Source organism: Ictalurus punctatus, chromosome 4 (assembly GCF_001660625.3).
Source record: "Ictalurus punctatus breed USDA103 chromosome 4, Coco_2.0, whole genome shotgun sequence".
In the NCBI taxonomy this organism is placed as follows: domain Eukaryota; kingdom Metazoa; phylum Chordata; class Actinopteri; order Siluriformes; family Ictaluridae; genus Ictalurus; species Ictalurus punctatus.
Window position 1 is genome coordinate 9,708,903 of NC_071284.1, and position 23,604 is coordinate 9,732,506.

The following is a 23,604-nucleotide window of genomic DNA, read 5'->3' on the forward strand; positions in this document are numbered from 1 at the left end:
ATGTGTGCTTGGACCCATATGATTACTGCTTGTGCCTATCATAATACAATAAGTGGTACTTTGATTAAATTCTAATGTCTCAGTGTCCGCTGTTTCTTTACTTGAGCATTATAGCAGAAATAATGAATAACAAAAACAGGAACAAGCCATTCTGTTCCTTTTAAAATAAAGGGAATTGTCAAAATGACACTGAGATGATTGTCAGACTGCATGGCCTGTTTTACTTTGCCAAGAATCCTAAGTGCCCCTGGACACTGCCATTTCACTACTTGAGAATAAAGCTTCATCAGATGGAGAGAACATTATTATCACCTACCTTGTAAACTGCTTATATGTACATAGAAGTGTGTGAGAGAGAGAGAGAGAGAGAGAGAGAGAGAGAGAGAGAGAGAGAGAGAGAAGGAGCGGGGGGAGTTAATAGTTCATACCTGTAGGGGAGCCTTCCAGAACCTCTCCAGAATAGCGAGTCTCCCTGAAAATGGGTCTGTTGTCATTCTGGTCAATTACGAACACGTCCAGATCCACAGGTCCCTCCACTAGCCTGCCAGTCATGTCTGTGGTTGACACTTGGAGCTGAGAGACAGAGAGAGAGAGAGAGAAAGAGAGTGAGAGAGAGAGCAAGAGAGAGAGAGAGAGCAAGCAGGATCAAGCGTTAAAATGAGCCTGTGTTACTGGTAACTGTAGTCAGGGTGAATAATGTTCCCCTCTTGTCATGCGCGGGGGTTATTCAATGGGGACAAGTACCACAAATTTAATATCATATAGAAGTGCATGTAATATAGTGCAATATTGGACTTGTGGTATAAGCTTGGGGGCATTTTGCTCCTCGTCTGAGAGTTTTCATCCATTCAGCAAGCTGCCTTGACTAGACATTTCAAAATGACACAGAACATTCAAAGAAGTAATACTGTACAAAACAGTCCTCAGTAGGCACAACATTTCAACAATAATGTGCAAAGCAATAAGGAAACTCAATAGACCAAACTAAGTGATTTCTCTCCTGTCCAACATGCATTTTACTCTAGAACATGAATGATAATAAAGAGATGGACAGAGACAAAGCCCAATGACTGTAATTTACGCCCACATTATGCCAGTGCCATTTCTCATCCTAACTGACAAGTGCAACATATTTTAATTATTTTAAAAGAATGGTTCTTGGGAGCAAGAGACTAAAGCTAACCAGGAGGCATCTGTCCTATGGTGAGGGTAATCATTGTCTTTTCTTGACTGTGCTTGGCATTCATTATGAAGTGAGCCACACACACAAGAGTGCCCTAACTGCCACAGATCTGTTTTACAAGGCCTTATGTGCCTGAATGGGGGAGGGAGGAGTGGCTGAGAGATACAATGACAGAACACATTAGGGCTGTGCATAGCAGCTCCTACATGCAGGAAATGGAGAGAGGTGATGTTTAGCTTGTGCTAATATTTAGCACAGTGTGAAATAGTGGTTGGATGATCCCAGTTTTACTCTCTGGGTCCAAGTCCAAAATTGACTTCAATATTTTCACTTGGAAAGGTGATTTTCTGGATAGCGGATTCAGATTATTAAATTTACCCATGTGTGGTTCACACATCCATTGGTTGCCAAGTTTATCTTGAGTAGAAGTAACATGACATGACAAGGTTTTTCAAAAGTGTCCAGACCACCATGATTAAACACAAGTGCCTGCCTTTAAGCATGAATAAAGGTATAGAACATAAGGACTGAATAGTGAAATTAAAAAAAAAAAGTTTTCACCATTTTCTGTCAAAAACAAGACAATGTAATATAAAACCAACAATGAATTTCTAAATTACATAAAATAAAAATACAGTTTAAATATAAAAGACTAATGCAATGACATATGAATGAGAAGAGTTAAACATCTAACAGGAGTCTAGTATATTTTCAATATATTGCTGCATGAAAATCCCAGGCTAATACTTCTTCCAACATAGTATAAAATAGCACACCCAATTATTTTGCATTTTATTGTTGTTGTGTTTTGTTTTTGTTTATATATATATATATATATATATATATATATATATATATATATATATATATATATATATATATATATATATATATATATATATATATTTTTTTTTTTTTGAACCGACAGTTACTCATGCATTTTATATTAGCCTTGAATAGCATTTGGAGGGTTTATTGAGTGTATTCACAGCCAAGAACATAAATGGCAGTGTGAAATGCTGTATTATGGTTACATCAAATTGTCAGACAATGGCGCTGGACTTAAACGAGTCATTTCATGATTTTTAATATTTTCCTTTTGTTTGGGTGTGTAATGTATCTGTTTGTGCATGTATAAGCTCTGCAAAGCCCCAAAGCTCATAGTCTGACCCAAAAGGATTTATTTTATCTAACAGAGAACACTGCTCCAGACCTGCCTATTGAGAAAGCAAAACCCCCTTTGTTTAGCCTGATGGAAACTGATGAAATTACGAATCAGTGGTTACTGTTTATTTATAACACTGTTCCTGAGTAGTACAACCCAAAGGCTTGCTTGTGCACAGCACATTTTACAGAGGACAGCTTCCTGAACCTGGAAGAGTACAAGGCAGGCTATGCACAAAGGCTAGTCCTTAAAAGTGGCACAATTCCCATGTTGCTTGGACAAATCTGTGCTTCTGAATCAGAACTTGTAAGTGTTTGATTATTTTATGAAGTATCTGCTATTGACTGTTCAAAAGTGGAGTTTTGTGCTGTGGCTCAGTTGTAGACCTCTGCTAATTAGCTAGCTAAAGTTTGCAAAGTTGCCTCAGTTTTTTAAGTGTTTGTTTATATGTTGGTGATCTGACAGAGATGTTGATTGTAGCTGCTGTTGTAATTGTATCTTGAAACTGTTTATATCACTCAAATCACAAGAATCCTAGCTTTCAAAAAGTATATTGCATGAGTACCTATGTACACACACAAGCTGTGTATATAGCAAAGTTTTGCGGACCACCAGCTGGGCATCGGAATTTACATTGTATCTGAATGATGAGAGACTTACAAAAAAAAAAAACTTATCGTGAAACGCTCTGCTCAAGTCGTGTTTGCAAAGTTGGTTGGATTCATTTTCTGAATCTGACTCGGGCTCACACTGATAGGTTAAAACCGACAACATGTTGCTTAAGAGCTTAGAATTACTTAAGAAGCTTTGGAGGCAAACACTAAGCCAAGGGGCGTTACATTTCCGACACACGCTTTTGGCCAGTCACAACGCGATGGGTCAGCTGGCCAATCAGAGCACTTTGGGATTTTTGGAAAGAGGGGCTTTGGAGATATCAGAGCATTTCAGGCAGCCTGGGAATAGAGGTACTCCAATAATGTACTTTATTTGGCAATAATGCATTTTTTTAACATCGAAGCATGTTAACCTACTTTATTACACCCAATAAGCAAAATAATTAACATTTAAAAACATTTAAAAATCATGATGTGACTCCTTTAATACTGGCTGTTGCTTGAGCAGAGATACACCGATCAGCCATAACATTTAAAACCATTTGCCTAATGTTGTGTAGGCCCCGCTTGTGCCACCACAACAGCTCTGACCCATTGAGGCATGAACTCCAGAAGACCTCTGAAAATGTGCTGTGGTATCTGGCACCAAGACTTTAGCAGCAGATCCTTTAAGTCCTGTAAGTTGCGAGGTGGAACCTCCATGGATCGGACTTGTTTGTCCAGACCATCCCACAGATGCTCGATCGGATTTAGATCTGGGCTCAAGTCAACACCTTGAACTCTTTGAACAATTTTTTTTTGTGGCAGGGTGCATTATTCTGCTAAAAAAGGACACTGCCATTAGGGAGTACGGTAGATACTAATCACTGCATTATGAGAACATCCCTAAAGACCTGCCGTTTTGGAGATGCTCTGACCCAGTCGTCTAGCCATCACAATTTGGCCCTTACCAAAGTCACTCAGATCTTTACGCTTGCCCATTTTTCCTACTTCCAACACATCAACTTCAAGAACCGACTGTTCTCTTGCTGCCTATTATATCCCACCCCTTGACAGGTGCCACTGTAATGAGATATATGTATATGTCAATGTTACTCTCTTGTCAGTGGATTTAATGTTATTGCTGATCAGTGTAAGTCCAAGATCAGAATTGCACATAACAGAGACACTCTGTTTTACTCACTCAAATCCTTCATTACAAGTGAAGATTCAATGCTTATATTTGCAATTTCATTCATCATTACATTGTACTCTAAATACAGCCCTCTGTAATTAAAGCAGGTGCATCTATGACAAGTGTGTACTACATCACTTTACTGTTCTCTGTCTTGATCTACAATGTCAGGTCTTTAAACTTCAGTTGCATTCAAGACTCATGTCTTAATCCAACTGTGGTGTGAGACAAATAGGAAATCTAGGTCATATGCGTCAACCAATATATTTTGAAACACTGCTGTGACAGCACAAGAAGAAGACACGGAAGGAAGCTAAATAGGGATGTGCTAGAAAAAGGGGTATAAGGATAAAGAAAGAGAGAATGAGGAATGCACCAATTCATACAAGAAAGATGTATCTGTTGTTCCTGGTATGTACAGAGTTTGAGTGCAGATACAGAAATGATTCAAATGTGCATCTACAATTGGCTCTTCTACTTTCAGGATGGGATGCCGGGCTGTCTGTGGGTTGAACCTGCTAAACAATGAATCATGTATTCATTTATTCTGCAGTATCAGCACAACCTCAAACAGCCAAGAGGATCCAACCAAAAAATACAGTCTGTATGCTCATCTGATTTATACATGCAAACTCACTCACTGCATGCAATACTTCAGGCCAGTGCTAAGCTAGGCATTGAGAACTGCCTTCAGAACATTCATTGTGTTTTTAGATCGCATCACAGTGCTTAAAGTGTCCTCTTGAATTGTTCTATTATTTACACTGCACTTTATTTTTTATTTGTACTGTTGTAAATTATGCAAAATGCAAAAAGGTACTTCTACTTACCATCCATTTTATATCTGTATACAACCCCTGGCAAAAATTATGGAATCACAACCATGGATGTTCACCCAGATTTTTTACTTCATAACAAATAAAAAGATCACAGATATGATGCACACACACAAAAAAAATTGTTTAATAGCTGAACATTCTGGCTTCATAAAACATACCTCATATAAGTTAAATGAAATAATTTTAATTAATGGCATTTTTTTCCCCAGATCAAGTAGAGGCAGAAATGATGGAATCTCCTTGTCATTTGCATTTCTAAAACAAATACCAGCACACACCTAAAAATGCAAATTAGTCTGCAGTGAAAAGAGAGTGCTATCAGACTTTAACCTTGGACTTATTGAAAGGAAACATGGCCTCAACAAAAGAGTTGTCAATAGAAATTTGTCCAAAATTTGTTGCAAGTATAAACAAAATGGGAAGGTTATAAAAGAAAAACATACGAGTAGACCAAGGAAGACAGCAAACATCAGGATAGAAAACGTCCGGGTTACAACCCTGTTTCCTTGAGAAGGAAACGACATGCTGTGTGAGTTGCACGCTGTGGGCAGTGCCCTCGTGTGTGACCGGTATCTGAAGTCTGTGTAAAATCATGCCTATTTATAGGCCTGCCATGGTCATGAAGAACAGCAGGAACAGCATGAAGCTCACGCAATGTTGAATTCCCTTTGAAAGGTACCTCAAGGCAATACGCCTTGAAAGTAGAAAATGCACAACAAAACAAATAATAAACAAAGGGGCGGAAACAGGAGTCAATGTTTGTGACAGAGCTATGAAATCGGCTGAATGAAATTGGATTTACGTGTAGAAAAGCCAAACGAAATCCTAAACAGAAGAAAACAAGGTTACAGTGGGCTAAAGAGAAGCAATCATGGAGTGTGGATGATTGGATGAAAGTGCTACTCAGTGATCATTCATGAATCTGCATTGGCCAAGGAGATGATGCTGGAAGTTTTGTCTGGTGCCATTCTAATGAAACATGACTCTAATAAAGATGACTGCCTGAAGAAAACAATCAAATTTCCCCACTCACTTAAGATATGGGGTTGCATGTCAGGTAAAGGACCAGGGGAGACCTCAACAGTCAATGCACAGGTGTACACTGAAATTGTGGACACTTTTCTCATTGATAGAAAATAGTTTTGGTGATGAAGTAATTTTTCTGGATGATAATGCATCTTGACACAGAGCAAAGAGTGTTACAGCTTTTCTTCAGGAAAGGCATATCAACTCAAAGACATGACCAGCAAACTCATGTGGATCTCAACCTGATTAAAAATGTATGGTGGAAATTTTAAAAAATGGGTCCATGACAAGGCTCCATCCTGCAAAGCTGATCTGTCAACCGCTCTTTGAGAAAGTTTGAACCTAGCTTGATGGAGAATATTGTTTTTCATTAGTGAAGTTCATGCCTCATACTCAGGCCATCATAATAGCCAGAGGAGGAGCAAAAAAGTATTAATTGTGATTAATTTTTTTTTGTTGATGATTCCATATTTTTTTCCTCAACATTGAGTGATTCCATAATTTTTTCCTCGACTTGATCTGGAAAAAAATTATGCCATTAATTAAAACAATTTAATTAAATTTATTTGAGGTACATTTCATGAAGCCATAATGATCAGCTATTAAACAAAAAAAATGTGTTATATCTGTGAATTGTTTATTTGCTACAAAGTAAAAAACATGGGTGAACATCCTCTAAATGTGGCGATTTCATAATTTTTGCCAGGGGTTGTATCTGCAAAATCATGCAATTATTCAATCAAACAATGTATAAAGTCCTGTAGATACATGACAAAAGCTTCAGTTAATGTTCATATCAATCATCAGAACATAGGAAAAAGTGATCTCAGTGACTCTGGCTGTAGCAATTATTGTTGGGACTGGTGTGAGTAGTTCAAATACTCTTGATCTACTGGGATTTTCCACTCACAACCATATCTAGTTTAAACATAATGTTGTAAAAAAAAAAAAAAAAAAAAAAAACATTCAGTGACAGTTGTGTAGGCGGAAATGTCTTGTTAATGAGATAGGTCAGTGAAAAATGGCCAGCCTGGTTCAAGTTGACAGGAAGGCTATAGTAACTCAAATAATCACTCTTTACAATAGTGGTGAGCAGAAAAGCATCTCAGCACACATTGCAACTTAAGGCTTATGTATTACAGTAGCAGAAGTCATAGTCAGGTTCCACTTCTGTTAGCCAAGAACAGGAACCTGAGATTACAGGGCCACAGGCTCATCCAAACTGGACAGCTGAAGATCGGGTAAACATCACCAGGTGTACAGATATTCATATTACAGTGGCCAGTGAGGGAAATTCTTATTATATTTGGACCAAATCACTCAGTCCAAGCAGTTCACAAACTTAAGGTGAAAAAAAGCCCTGAAAAAAAAAGATTAAAAACTTTAAGTTGGCAAGATTTTAGACAAAGTGCAATGAGCGATCATGATGAGTCTCCTTACCCTTTTCACCTAAGTGGGAATGACCAATTATAGTACTTGCCATCATGCATTACCTTATGAGCCCATCCAGAATGCTCCATTACGCTGAGTAGCCTGTGTGTGAGTGTTCCTAGCCATGCCAACACATTACCACAGCTTGCTATCACTATCAATAATGCATGGCATCACGCTGGCTGTCTCTACTTGTCCCTCCATCATTCCAAGGCTGGGGTCAGCTGTACCGTTTGGTTCGGGCCAACTCAGGCATGGGCCTGTTGAACATGATTAATGATCCAAATGATAGAGATGTACCACAAGTCCCTGCATCAGGGGTTACACTACTAATGGTCTATACATTATCCAGTGCATTTATCTACTATTACGGGAAGATGGGAAAAGGACGAATTTATGAGAATTCATTCCCCCTTTCATACTCATCATAAAATGTGCTGACTCTGCACAATGTAAGCTATTATGTCTCTGACAAAATTGTGAAGATCACTGTATATGTCATTGAGGACTATACTATACTATAGGACTTTACTTCCACACTCATTAACAGGTTTTTCTCTGATGCCTAATTTACACATTTATTCATTCCTACTCAAAAATTATTTTTCGCAGCATGTCTATTCACAGTACAATACACCCTTGCATGCACAAACATAGCAAATTACACTTTAAATGTCACACCTCAGTCATAATCACAGTGATCATGTATCATTATGTTCCCTCCTTCTTCCTAGTGAGGCTTGTTAGTAAAACATGTAGTCACATCAGGTAACTGTTGAGTACTTAATCTTCCCAATGTTCATTTTCAAAAGATATATATTTATTTATACCACAGTGCTGTTGCATACATGGATGATCGGTCAGAAGGCATTGATTAATTCCCTATAACAGCAGCTGGCTTCAAGACAAATCGCAGGATTATATTACTGTAACAGGTTTATTATTTAATCGTTTCTATAGTAACAAGTCATTTACAAGATTTGGCAGATGATGTACATAATCTAAGCCTAATAATAATAATAATAATAATAATAAAGATTTAAAAAGGTGTTGCTATTTAACAATGCAAAATGCATAAGGAGATGTCTATTTAACATTTATGGTAGGAGTCTCCAGTATCAGGGGAATGAGTTCAAGTCCAGGGGAATTTCTTATTTCTTATTAACATGACAAATTTTTGTCTTATTAACTTCAAGAGAGAGAGAGAGAGAGAGAGAGAGAGAGAGAAAAGTGCCTGGTGAAGGAGCAACTATGTAAAATAAAACCATCCATCCATCTTCTATACCGCTTATCCTTCACGGGGAAACCTGGAGCATCGGGCACAAGGCGGGGTACACCCTGTACGGGGTGCCAATCCATCGCAGGGCACACTCACATCCATACACTACAGACATGCCAATCAGCCTACCATGCATGTCTTTGGACTGGGGGAGGAAACCGGAGTACCCGGAGGAAACCCGCAGGATGGGGAGAACGTGCAAACTCCGCACACACAGGGCCACGGGGGGAATCGAACTGCTGACCCTGGAGGTGTGAGGCGAACGTGCTAACCACTAAGCCACCGTGCACCCCAACTATGTATAATGTAACTATAAAAGGTTAAAGAGTATCATCATGATTGAAAAATTGTGATTATTGGTGAATTGTTATGTTATAAGAGGAATAAAATACTTTAGTACATGCTACTATAGTAAAATAATCGACCACATGGTGCTAACAGGATGTTTGAGTCAGGCCACATCATATCACCCACGTCTAGATTATTTTCCTATCATAGCACTATCTGTTGTTTCTTTTATTCCTTCCATAATCCTTCTTTGCCTCAACTGTGAAGTTGTCTCGGCTTTGAAGCGGGAAGCTGGGAATTTTAAAGCTTTTGTATGTACATCTTTCACATATCGCACTTCCTTTGATATGGCTGATGAATCGCCCCTCCCTCTCTGCTGCAGGTGTCTAGCCACCATTCTATGTTATTCTTACAGCACTCGATTTTGCTCTCTCACCCTCTTGACATCCAGCTGAGGAGTGTTTAAATTCCTGTCAAGTGTGTTTTGCACTCATCATGTTCTCCGAGTGTATCCACAGGTGCTGATAGGAGGAGAGAGAGAGGCAGAGAGACGGAGAGACAGAGACGGTGTTCCATTTCAAAGCACGACTGGCCTGTCGGACTAGCAAGGTCATGCAGTGTTTTTACACTACATGATCTAAGCCTGGCTCTGCAGTCATGAACAGAGGTGCAAAGACACAGCAATTTGCCTTTCACATCGGAGCAAGAAGCCCAAGCAGCGCCACTCCGCTGGACCGTTAAAGCCAACACACCGCTTTGCTATCTATCTCTCCAGCCTTTTGAATCTGCATTTACAATCTCGCTGGCACTGTTACTGTTACTCGCACTATAGGCCACATAGTCATGTTTGGTCCACCACTCTTTCTCTATTTTTCTGCTTTCTCTCTTTATTCTCTCCTTCCCCTCATTTGCAGATATGAATCAGGCTTGTTTTCTTACAGAACAGATACTGCTCCTAAATTTGGGCCTGCCTATTATCTTTTGGGTGATTCATTAGGCATGAGTCCTGCAAGATAATGAGTTTTCTTCACACAGGTCTGTTTTTTTGGATCTCCAATCCTTTGACATCTCAGCAACAGAAACTAGAATGAGGGGGAAAAAAGAGAGCTATGATCTGAGATCATAAGTGCTACTCTGACATGCTTCACAAACACGAGCCCATTTTAGCACTGCACACTCTACAGCCTCTCAGAGTGCTTACATTATATAAAATAATTTATGACTCAAGAGTCCATTCAGGTACATTATATAAAGCTCAGAGCCTCATATTCCATCGTTCTAATGTTGTGTTATCCTACTATTAGCGTATAGCAAGTGTTTACAGTAAATATCAGGATTTTTGACCCAATAAATGTTTTTTTTTTGTTTCGTTGGGTTTATAGTATGCAATCATTCTAGAAAATAGAATATACTATATGTGTATATGTAGTTTTGACTTTTATCCTGCAGTTGCAAGTTTGTCACACATTTGTGACTTTTTATCCTGCAGTTGTGAGTTTATATCATGCAATTGAGACACAGTACTGTGAAAGTATTTGCCCCCATGCTGATTTTGTCTGGTTTTGTGTATATCTCATACTAAACAGTTTTAGATGTTCAGACGAAATACAACCTAAAACAAATGAAGCCTGAGCAAGCACACAATACAGTTTTTTATATATATATATTTTTTTTTATTGAAGCAAAAAAACACTCATCACCCATGTGAAAAACTAATTGCTACCTTAAACTTAAAATCTGGTTATGTCACCTTTAGCAGCAATAACTGCAACCAAATGCTTCTGATAACCGGAGATCAGTCTTTCACTTACTTCTAGGACTAGGACTTACTCCTATGCGTTGGATCATTGTCTTGCTGTATAATCCAGTTTTGCTTGAGTTTCAATTTACAGACTGAAGACCGGACATTCTCCTTTAGGATTTTCTGCTAGAGAGCAGAATTCATGTTTCCCTAGATTATCACAAGTTGCCCAGGCCCTGAAGCAGCAAAGCATCCCCACACCATCACACCTCCTCCACCATGCTTGACCATAGGTATGATGTTCTTTTTGTGGAATTCTGTGTTTTGTTTACACCAGTTGTAATGGGATCCCTGTCTTCCAAACACTTCCACTTTCGACTCATCAATCCACAGAACATTCTCCCAAAAGGTTTGAGGATCATCAAGGTGTGTTCTGGCAAAATTCAGATGAGCCTTAATGTTCTTCTGAGTTAGCAGTGGTTTTCACCTTGCCACTCTTCCATGGATGCCATTTTTGCCCAGTGTCTTTCTGATAATGGAGTCATGAACAGTCACCTTTATTGATGCAAGAGTGCCCTATAGTTCCTTTGATGTTGTCCTTGGCTCTTTTGTGACTTAGTGGATGAGTAGTCGCTGTGCTCTTTGAATTTTGGAATTTTTCCATGTGGAGATAATGGCTCTGGCTGTGGTCTTTTGGCATCCCACAGCCTTTGAAATAGCTTTGTAACCGTTCCCAGACTGATGTATTTCAGTCACCTTCTTCCTCATAATTTCTGGAATTTCTTTCAACTTTGGCATAGTGTGTTAAGATATTTTAACCAACTTCATGCTGCTGAAAAAGTTCTATTTAAGTGTTGATTTGATTGAACAGGGTTTGCAGTAATCAGACCTGGTTGCATCTAGTCCAGCTGAACCCCATTATGAATACAGTTTCATAGATTTGGGGAATTAGTAAATATATTTTCACACAGGCCCAGCTGGTACTGGATAACTTTTCTGCTTCAATAAATAACATTATTGTTTAAAAACTGTATTTTTGTTTACTCAGGTTGCCTTTGTTTTATCTTAGATTTTGTTTTAATTTTTGAAACAATTTAGTGTGAGATATGCACAAAAACAAAAGAAATCAGGCAAATACTTTTTCATAGCACTGTATCTTATTCTGCAACTGTGCCCTGCTACACTGCAAGAATTGTTCAGGAATGGTTTGAGTAACATGACAAAGAGTTCAAGGTGTTGACTTGGCCTCCAAATTCCCCAGATCTCTATCCGATCGAGCATCTGTGGGATGTGCTGGACAGACAAGTCAGATCGATGGAGGCCCCACCTCGCAACTTACAGGACTTAAAGGATCTGCTGCTAACATCTTGATACCACAGCACACCTTCAAAAGTCTCTCTCTAAATATATATATATATGAGATGACGCACGAAATTCAGATGGAGGGCAGGAAGTGAAAAGCAGAACGGACGAGATGAAGGAAAGTCCGTACTGTACTTGTTAGAAACTATTACAAGAGATCGGTATAAACAGAAAATCACAACATATGTTGGACGTGATCTTTATGTTATGAAGAGGAGTGATTTTTCTACTGAATTGAAATTCTTGCCTGCCATCGAGGCGGTAGATGTAAGCAACTACCTTGTCCTCCAGACATCCTTATACTCCAGAAAATGAATGAAAGCATACAAAAGTATGGAGGCATACAACTGTTTTGTTAGTGGTTGGGTCAACGACCTCGGTACTATGGTGCTCCACAATGATTATCATTTGGTTTTCACTCGGCTGAGTGGCATTTCTTTTTTGTCCTCTCGATTAACCTAGCAACAGGCATTCAGCACTGCTGCACCTCTCAATGTTAGCATTACTGTTGTTTACTATACGTTATTCAGTTAACCCAGGTGTGGGCAAACTTTTTGACTAAAATTTGACAGAGGGTTCGGGCCAGGAACAGACGGATGGAGTGTTTGTGTGAACTAATATAAATGACATGTAAAAGCCATTACATGAAAGGATTTGGCCTTTAACAGGTAGCAAAGCATGAATATGCAAGGCTCATTGTACAAATTGTTTTCCAAATACATTAATTTCATAACACAGTAGAGAAACTCACGTTCAGTTTCAGTGGGAACAGTGTTGTTGATCTCCCTTTTTTGCCAGTGCATCAAAGTCTGGAGTTAGCTTTGTTGTGGCAATTCTCGGGATAGAGGCGAGGTCTTGGACAGTTAACTTGGATCTATGAGGGTGTTTGTTGATGTTCATGACGCTGAATGTCTGCTCACATACGTAGGTCGAGCCAACAACGTCAGCATCTCCTGTGCCATCTTCCGGAGGTTTGGAAACGTGGCTTCATTACGTGAAGCATAAAAGTCATTCAGTTTAAGAGAGTTGAACTTCTCCTTTAAGACGGAGTCAGACTGAAAATCGATCAGTTCCAATTGCAGCTCCTGTGGTGCTGTTTCAGGGTCTTGTGACACGGGACAGGACACCAGCTGAAGTGACTTTTCATTTTTTTCAAAATCAGAGAACCGATGGCAGAATTCTCTGTGCAGGTCGTCCAGTGATTTGCTGTATTTCTTCGTGTTTCGGGTCGCCTCTTTCTGCATGGCTAGTGTGGGGAAATGAGCAAAAGGTTTGTTTGAAATTTGTCTGGAGAATAAAGTCAGCTTGGATTTGAAGGCACTAACATTTGTGTACATGTCGTGCACAAACTGATCTTTCCCCTGTAGCTTCACGTTCAGCTCATTCATGTGTAAAAATATGTCCACAGCAAACGCAAAGTCACAAAGCCAGTTGTTGTCGCTTAGCTCAGGAAATTCGTCGGATTTCCCCATTAACTCCAAAAATGCGCTAATCTCCTCCTTGACCTCCCATACTCGTTGAAACACTTTGCCCAAACTTAACCAGCGGACACGAGGTGGTAAAGTAAGTCCTGGTGATCCGCATCAGTTTCCTCCAGGAACGTAATAAACTGACGATGCTGAAGTCCCCTTGCTCGTATAAAGTTAACAAGTTTTACGACTGCATTCACGACATGATTAAGTTGCAATATAGACTTACACAGAGATTCCTGATGAATGATGCAGTGAACGAAAATAACATCCTGGTCAGGGTTTTCCTCTTTCAATTTATCCTGGATTCTTTTCAACAGCCCAACGTTTTTTCCAGTTAAATTTGGCGATCCATCCGTGGTGACATTGGCAAGTTTACTCCAATGTTTACTCCATTCTTTCAAAAACTCGCCTTTGGAGAAAGGCTTGCTAGCCTTTGCTAATTTGAATGCCACCAATGACTCTTGAATCGCAGCTTGTCGGTGAAAATTTTTCAACCTCTGAGCCGTAGCCGCCCGTTCTTGCGTTGACTTCTTGCTAGCATAGTTGGCATGCTTCGTGGCAAAGTGATGGCTGATATTGTATTCTTTGAAAACCACAACAGTTTCTTGGCATATCAGGCATACAGCCGTTGATCAGACTTCAGTGAAAAAATATTTTGTTGTCCACTCCTTATTAAACACTCGGCACTCACTGTCCACTTTTCTTTTCTTTGGTCCGCTCATTTTTACAGAAGGGCTCAAAGGGCAAAGCAAAAAAGTGAAGTAGAATGTAATACACCACACTCCAACAAAGGTCAATGTGTCCCTCATCTATTGGGGGAACGCGGGCATTGCAGGGAAAAGGTAAAATGAATGAGGTTTAATAATATAATTTGGACAAGTTCGGCAGGCCAGATTAAAAAACCCAACGGGCTGTATATGGCCCGCGGGCCGTAGTTTGCCCGTGCCTAGGTTAACCACTCTCAAAGGTCCGCCAAAACACCACTAAAGGCATGGATCATCGCAAAACATATATATGTATGTTATTATATGTATGGAAAGCGATTTAAGAAGAACTGATGTGGGCTTATCTCTGCTCTAAATCCCTCTAGTCTTCTCTGTGATATATGCTGTGTTTTTGGGAATTGGAGTCAATTTTTGAATTACACTAAATGCAACACAATACATGGCTGCATCGTTTTTAAACGTGGGTCTGTTCTGCATCAAATGCAGTAGAAAGGTGTTGATATTAACCAGTGTTCAAATGGCAACATGGATGATCACTAGACTGCAAGTCTAGTTACACAACACTGAACATTTAATAAGTAAAACTGAACATATCAATTCCCAGAAGTCTATCAGTTTTTAAAAGTATACATTCTAGACACATGATAATACATCCACTGACAGAAAAAAACAAAGTATCCCTCACCAGAGCCTGGTATAAACACTCAGGGTTACACGACAGGCTATCAGAGTTGTGATGAGGGCTAATGTTAAAGTCTTCTGCTTCTTAATTCCAGGCAGTTGTGTTATAAAAGCCACTTCTATTAGAATCAAATTGACAATTTACAAACAGACAATAATTAGTGTCTCTATATTCAAACGTGGCTTAATTTGGGAATGGCATTAAATGCAGAGTGTAAAACAGAGATCAGACAAAATTGTGAAAATTACAGGCAGAGAACATCACTGGCTGTCACAGTGAAAATTAAAAGTCAGGCACTTTTACACCATGTTTATCAGCACATCTGTGTATCACCCTGCAAATCTGGGATGAACAGGGTATAATCTTTTATCTCTCTTTCTGTGACAGCAATTTGCTTGCACACACAAGTAATATCAACTAAATATTTCTATAGTTTATCAGTGATTTTGGATGTAATCTAGCATCATCATTCATTTAAATCAAGGCAAGAATTTCAGAAAGAACTGTGCAATTACCAGAATAAAACTTTAAATTGATCCTCAAAAAAGTAAGTCAGGTTTATTTACAAAACACATAATACAGCCTACACTTACTGAAGTAATGTGCATAGAATAAACAAAGAGAGAAATAAAAAATAACCTAAGAAAAGTAAGATCAACATGATACAATACTGTACACTACTGTACGGTGGCAAAAATACTCTCCCCTTGGTCATGTTAAAATGCAAGTGTGTCAAGGTTACACACAGTTAAAATGGGTAAAGATGCCACTTGCAAATTAGTGGCTTGTAGGCTGTACCTTTAAATTGTAGCTTTGCCCTTGGACCATCCAACAGATTCTGAGAGGAAGATTTTAAAGATCTTTGATTAAGAGAAAGCATGAGTAGAACAGCTAATATAATCCATTAAGAGCTTATACAAATAAATACACTTTAAATTGAACCCTATAATGGACTGGGAACCAATGAAAGTATTATAATGAATTGATCTCTCTCCTTTGTACCAGTGAGCAACCATGGCAGAAGTATTCTGCACTAACTCTAAACAGGGCAATAAGGACTGATTAATACCAGTACAGTGTACAGTGATTTGCAGTCAACACAGGAAAAAACAAGCAAACAAACAAATAAACAAAACAAAAAAAATCTAATGTATGTATGATTTTCTCCAAGTCATAAAAAGTGAGAAAAGATTTGAGCTTGGTGATGGTTCTAAGATAGAGCAGTTTGCCTTTGTGTTGATTTATCTGTGAAATCTGAGGTCTGGGTGAAAAATGATGCCAAGCCTTGCCGTATGCATTTTAAAAGTAGAGTGATAGTTCGCCAAGATTATTTAAAAAAGACGAATAACATGATCAGTGGGAATAAACAAAATTCTGACTTGCATTAGAGCCATCCATCTCTTAATGTCTATAAGACAATTGATAAGGGGCCTCAAAGAGCCCTATCCTGATCCTAATACAAGCCAATCCCAATTTACTATGCTCACACTCACCTGAACTATAATGCTCATGTTTCCTGTTTTCATTCAATGTACGCCTTCTGTTTAGTTCATTGTGAGATTTTGCCATTCTTCTCCTATTCAGAGCATTACTTCCTGACTATCTTTCAAGTTTTCACCATTTGTTTGTTTTCTATCAACCTGCCAACTGGGGTTGGTGGGCAAACATGTGTTTCCTTCAATACATATGAACCTAATCTCCACATCTTTTCAAACTGCTGCTCATGCTGCATGACCAGGCAGCATAACACACTTTGAGGAAAGTGCTACATACATCTGCATACATTACAATTGACTAGTGTCACTCTGATTGACAGGGGAGAGAGAGTATGCCATTCTTCCCACCAAGACAGCATAGCCAAGTTTGCTGTCTTGAGTCCCAGTCACAGATTGCTATGGTATCATTGAGAACAGAACACATGATCTCCCATCAATAGAACCTGTTAACCCAAATATTGTTCTAGATGATCAATAGGCAAATTAGGGTTCACAGTGTCAGAGGTTGACCTAAGATCCAATAACATGAGAATGGGACAATTTTCAATCAACGGAAAGAAGTATATAATTTGTGACCTTAATTCAGCCAGAATATGTACTGTGCTTGGCTCTAAAACCAAACTGAAGAATATAATACATCTCTTGACTGTAGACAACCTTTTCCAGATTTTTTCTTTTTGATAAATGGCTAATTTGACATTGGTTAATAACTACTCAAAACCTTATTGTCATGATTATATTATTACGAAGCATTTTCAACTAATAGGAGCAGTTCCAAGTCAAAGGCAGGAATTAATAACAGATGGATTAGAAGGGCCTGTTGCATGAAATGTGTCTTTTAATAGCTGCGAGGAAATGACATTAAGAAAGGAGGTCAGAGGCTTTCCACTCAGCTTTAGATCAGGGAATGTGAAACAGCTGCAAAGTGATTAAAATGTCAGCAAGGTTGATAAAAAGGAAAATCCAGGGCCAAAGGTAGAAGACAAGATGTAATGTGCTACCAAAATCTCTTTAAGAATCAGCGGACACATGATGTCTAAAACCAATATAAGGTTTGCATATTGATAGTGCTGGAAAAGATTTCACAATTCTGAAGCTAATATTTGAAAATTTCTCTTGGGGTTTTGACAGCCAAACAATAGTCAGCTAAATAGGTGTTAAAAATATCATGGCTTCCTTGTGATAATTTTTCCACTTGCTCAATAGCCTTATTGAACCATGTCTGGGCTTTGGATTTGGATCATCTAAATCTCATAGGAGCAATAGAATCAAGAATAGTTGGACAGGAGGAATACAATAAGGTGACTAAATCATCTACACAAACAGGTACCAAACCATAAACAGTTAAATCCTGAGAGCACTTAAATATACATCAGAGACGTAGTTAGGAATGGAAGAATCAAGTGAATTGATTGGGGTAGGGGCAGGGACGTGTCTTGTTAAAGCCGTACTAAAAATGACCAGCGTATAATCAAAAAAATAGCCTCCTCAGTTTCTCCAGTCCTTGCACATGGGAGGGATTATTAATATGCCGAACAAAATTAAATGAATCCAAAAGTTGCATAAAATTATTAACCTGAGGTTTATGGACAACAGACATGGATATTAAAATCACCCATGAGTAAAATTGGTACAATTGAGGCTAGAAGGTTAGATACATCTCTCTCTCTCTCTCTCTCTCTCTCTCTCTCTCTCTCTCTCTCTCTCTCTCTCTCTCTCTCTCTGCATGAGCTGCTGCATGTTACTGTGGGTAAATAAGTGTGTGAGAAAGTAGCAGCATCTTTGAATTATTTTCTTCTCATAGTTTCCTGTAGTAGTCTAAGATTTGTATAGCTTTAAAGACTGATTACCAGTGCTCTTTGTCAGCAAATGTCAGCAAATACTAAAGTAAATGGAATGAATACTGACAAATTCTGTGGTTTAAACTTTATTGCTCAAAGGCTTACTATAGTACTGTAGCTGATGAGTTACTCTGAAACCTGTCACAATAATTAGAGAAAGAAAGTCCAGGCTGGCCAAAAACAGAACAATGGCAAGTCGCCTGGATTTTAATGGCCTATCAGCAGAATTCCACAAAGGTTTCTGAAACTTGATTGGCCGGGACCAATATGATGCTTTGACCAAGTGGACTGATCTAGGGACCCTTTCATTGTGTTGTCAAAAAGCAGTAACATAAGGGCAATAATGTTAATTATTTTGATGCTAATACAAAAAAAGAGGCCTTAGATGTTGAAAGAATTGGCATCTTTTAATTCTGGTCTTTGTTTATTATCTAAAGCTTTGCCCAACAGCCTAAGGCAATGCATATAAATCATAGTCCATGAAGACCAACCTTTAATCTCCTTAAATAATCCATTTTTGATTATTTGTTTGTGGTAGAAAAGATAATACGATAATGTCTTTGGTAGAAAATACATTATCTTAACTGACAAAATGACTAGGCATTGTATTTCAGTCTTAATATCAAGAAACAGCTTTTGACAGAATAGATCACACATACATATTTAAAACCATGAAAATTTGTGAATTTCATCCATGGTTTCTTACATCTAAATGTTATATAAAATATACCACATGCTGGGTTTCCCTAAAAAGGCCATTTTCAGTCACCAGGGGTATTCGGAAGTACGTTCCTCTTTCAGGTGATATATGCCATAAGTATTGTGCCTTTGCTGGCCTCAATAAAGAAAGAACAAAATGTTTACTGCTCCTAATATTCCATAAGAAATACACAGAAACAAATAAGCTGTAGTAAATTGAACACTTTTTGCAGGAAAGACTGCAATAACTGGGGCAGATGCACACTTTTCCTTCTTGGAACTCCTCAGCTTCCACAACCCTGCAGAAAGCATGGTTATTTCATGTAGAAAAACTGGGAGGGTTTGGTAGATTATGTCATAGGGAAGCCCCAGAGATGGAAGGCGATCCTCCAACAACTTAATTACAGAGGGAGAACTCTTGCAATGAACCACCATGGGACTTTTCGCTTTAACAATCCCCCAGCTCTTCAGTGGAGGTTGCTCCATTGTGCAGTTGCCATTAATAGTCTGGTTTCTAAGTTTTACTGAATGGATTACATAATCCCCACTGATTCTGTTTTCTACTCTTTTTGGGAATGCTTTTGATTAACTACCTTATTTTCACTGCTTGATAAGATTGTTAGCAACCCTTTTTGTTTTCTAAAATACTGGTTGTAATGAGGTGTAGATGTATTCAGAGATATAGTAAGCCTGTTAGGACTAACCATATTAGCTATCCTAAAATTTTATTAGCGATGAAATGAGTAGAAAAATGTCAATATGCTGGCCCTGTTGAAGTCAATGGTAGAAGAGTGAGTAGTTACTGAATACACTAGCAACAGTCAGATAATGCGGAGCTATTATTAAAATGGTGCTTCCAAGAGGCACATGTCAGTGAATGAGTTTGAGAATTTAGTTTACAGTTGGTGATGTTTAATGAATACATAGTTCTTATGTTTTCATAAGTAAAAGTTCAAAGTCAAAATTGGTACAATTAAAGCAAGAAGGTTAGAGACAGTTTGTAGAGTTTACTGTAGGAGCTCTCCTTGGGTGTCTGGTGGACTAGTGGCTGGAATGTGGCGGGAACCAACCCCAGCTACTGAAGGATTGCATGAGTCACTGCACTGTCAGTGCCGGTCCTAAGCCCAGAAAATGGGGAGGGCTATGTCCGGAAGGGCATCCAATGTAAAACGTGCCAGAGTCAATATATGCAGATGGGTAATCTGCTGTGGTGACCCCGAGTGAGAGCAGCCGAAAGAGGGGAAAAATAAAAATTGTACGAGATCTCCTTCTTCTCCAGGCTGGAAGACCTGGCAGGCTATGCAGGAACGCAGTGTTTTTATGGTCCTGTTAAATAAGCCAAGAGAACGAGGGGAGACATCAGGTACAGAGACACTTCAGAAGTGCTCATGACTACTAAGACTTTTAACCTATCGTACTAACGAGTTATTCATCTCAGCCAAGACTGAGGCATGCTGGTTCTGTGACCTCCCCTGATTATGCCTCTCACATAGTGAAATAATTCTGATCTTCTCCACTTTTTAGGACTCCTGAGTCCTAAAGTCTCATTGAAGTTACTGAAGACCCAAGTTATAAGTTAGGAGTGCAATTAAAAAATATTACATTTCCAAAGTGTTCAGTTCCAAAATATATTTACATTTGTGGTACAAGTGTTGGTAATTATACGAAGGCATACAGTCTTCTCATGCATAGTTTCCTTTATTACAATAATTATTTTGATCTATCTTCAGGTTATAAACTTAACAATCAGCAGTAATTTTAGGGTGGGAAATGGAAGGAAGGATGGAAGTCAGAGGTTATAAAAGTCTAACCTTATTAGATACAGCAGCAAAACAAACATAACTGACCTGGAAATGGATAAGCAAAGAGTGGCAGCATGTAATAATGACACAGCGGGCCAGACAACAAAATCATTTCCTCTTCCCCAGTGCTTACAGAAAACAAGAAATAAACAATTCCGATTCTTTGTTGGAAAACTCAGTGTATTTGTCCAAAATTACTCACGAGCTTGAAATATGTAGGTTTATTGACACTGAAATTCGCTCCACAGTTGGAGGGTCATGTTGCCATTGTTTTTCATGTTGCTGGATGGACAGAGAACATAAATGGATATGCATACTGATGTTTATATGATATACAGAAAGATGATCAATATATGATCAATAAAGTCTATAAATATTTCAGTAGGAGAATTTTTCAAGGACAGTTTGGTAAGCATTGGAAAGCAGAGGCAAACCATGAGCAAACCTCAATCACTAGTGAATTAATGACTAGAGGAGATGCCTGTAGTGATTTTTTTTTTTCATTATTTCACTGTGACATGATGTTTTGTCAGTGTTTTGGCACTGTGACAAAGATAGCAATTAAAAGACCAAAATGTATTAGACAGGTTTTCAACAAATGACTTAACAATTGGGTTCCTGAGTGGAGTAACAGGAAATCATTCACCCAATCATCAGGAGATCACAAATGAATCCCAACAATGCCACAGCCACCCGTGGCCAAGAGTCCAAAACAGCTAGGCACTCTGGGTGGAAGGACAAAAAATTACTCTCTCCCTGTCAATCACAGTCACACTAACCAATTGCAGTTGTCACCCTCCCCATGTGATGGGGAGGAATAGCTATTGGGTTGGAAATGGAAAATGGCCAAATTAGGAAAAAATCAGAATGAAAAAAATGAATAAACAAATCAAACAAACAAACAAATAAATAAATAAATAATACATTTCCATTTGCACAATAGGCTATGAAGTTCAATGTATCATTCTGTCACCTTAATGTTATTTGTAAATGATGTAAACAAATCAAATTGTTGTTCTGGGTACTTTTAATAAAAGTGGTTAAAATTGTTCTAGAAAGCACTTCACCTCAATTTCCTTTCTCATTTGGTTTTGTGAATTAAAGTTACAGTTAAGATACCAAAAATAGCTAGTGTCTTGATTAACCTTTTCAAAGTGAATATACCCAAAAGGCCAGATTTGCAGACTCACCATCTGCAAGAATTACCCTGTGGGTCAGTAACAGAACCTGTGTTAAAGTCTCACTTACTAGCTGCACACGTTTTTGTTTTTTTTTTTAAAAAGCAGCAATTTCACTGAGCAGGAGCCGACAATTAGATCCACACAGACTAGGAATATGTTTTTGGATTCATATCTGCAAGTCATTGTGAACAGTGATTACTGACATTAAATGTGAACACTGTAATATTGTTAATTGTTAACTGTTTTGTGTAATGTTCAAATGATTTTCTGTTGACCCGGTCATCTTATAGAGTACAAGTTCCTTTTCAGCATTCATCCTCATTTATTCCTCATGCCACTGACATCCATTCATTTTTCAGTGGTTTATTTCCCTACAGTTTATGCAACATTCACCAACGTTGTCATTAAATTTAATTAAAGTTCACAAGAATACAGAATAGACTTATTTGTTTTTCAGCTTATCTGTAATCATGCCTTTTTAATCATCTCAAATATTATCAATTCTTCTTGTATTGTCAAGGTAGAGTTACCCCAAAATAGTAGAAAACGCATTGAAAAGTTTTATAGAGTTTGAATATACAGTATAGTTGTGAATATTCTTCTATTATTATTCATCCAAACTACTGACCCGAAGCAAATCAGTGCAATTTATATTGTGTTAGGATTTGCTTATATCCCTCCTTCAGTTAACCTTAAATATAAATTGCTGATTTAGCTTTAGAAAATGAATTTCATTTTAGAAAAGTCTGATTTAGGGATATTCTACTCTTAAACAAGCCACATGACTACTAACACCACTCCTTCTTCTTTCATGTATATAATGTTACAAATGTTTACACTGCCCTTGTTCTTACATACTATGCTGTTGTAAAGGGCTTTGGCAAAACAATACAATTTTTTCCAAACTCAAAAGTTTCCACACTTTGTAGTGGTATAGAATCATAATAAACTTAAATGTATACAATTTTAGCATTTACTGTGACAGAAAGGTTAATTAGTCAAAAAAGCAGATGTTTGTTGGTTGTTTACGTATTAGTCCCCCAGGTCGTTTCTTGATAGAACAACCTTTACTTGCATTTATTGCTGCGAGTCTTCTGGCATATGTCTCAATCAGCTTTGCACATCTGGATCATGATATTTTTGTCCATTCCCCTTAGTAGTCTTATTCAATTCTCATTTGGACTGTGGTCTGGGTTTTAACTGGGCCATTCTAAGACAATCAGGTTCTTGGTTTTGAACCACTCTAGTGTAGCTTTGGCAGTACACAATGGGCCTTTGTCCTGTTAGAGGGTGAACATTTACCCCGTGTCTTCCCCGTGACTGTAATAGGTTTTCTTCTAGGATTGACATGTATATGTTTCTATCCATCTTGTCCTCAACCCTGACCAGTTTCTCAGTGCTTGCTGATGAGAAGCACCATAGCATGATCCTTCACTGTGGGGATGGTGTTGTCAGTGTGATGAGCATTGGTGGGATTCTGGCAAGAGGCACATGGCCAAGAAGTTTAATTTCAAAATAAGAACAGAGAACCCTTTGCTATACTCACATGTTTTTGTTTTTTTTTTCTGTCTTCTTGCAGCTTTTTCATAAAGCCCATTTTGTAG

The 23,604-nt window shown here is 38.3% G+C and overlaps 1 protein-coding gene across 1 annotated transcript in view; it reads right to left on the bottom strand.

Annotated features, from left to right (window-relative positions):
- Positions 1-23,604, bottom strand: part of cdh13 (cadherin 13, H-cadherin (heart)) — a 419,656-nt gene that overhangs the window by 179,615 nt on the left and 216,437 nt on the right. The window contains exon 7 of the mRNA XM_053677941.1: positions 429-573. Coding sequence (XP_053533916.1) covers positions 429-573 — 145 coding nt within the window. The remainder of the gene's footprint in view (positions 1-428; positions 574-23,604) is intronic.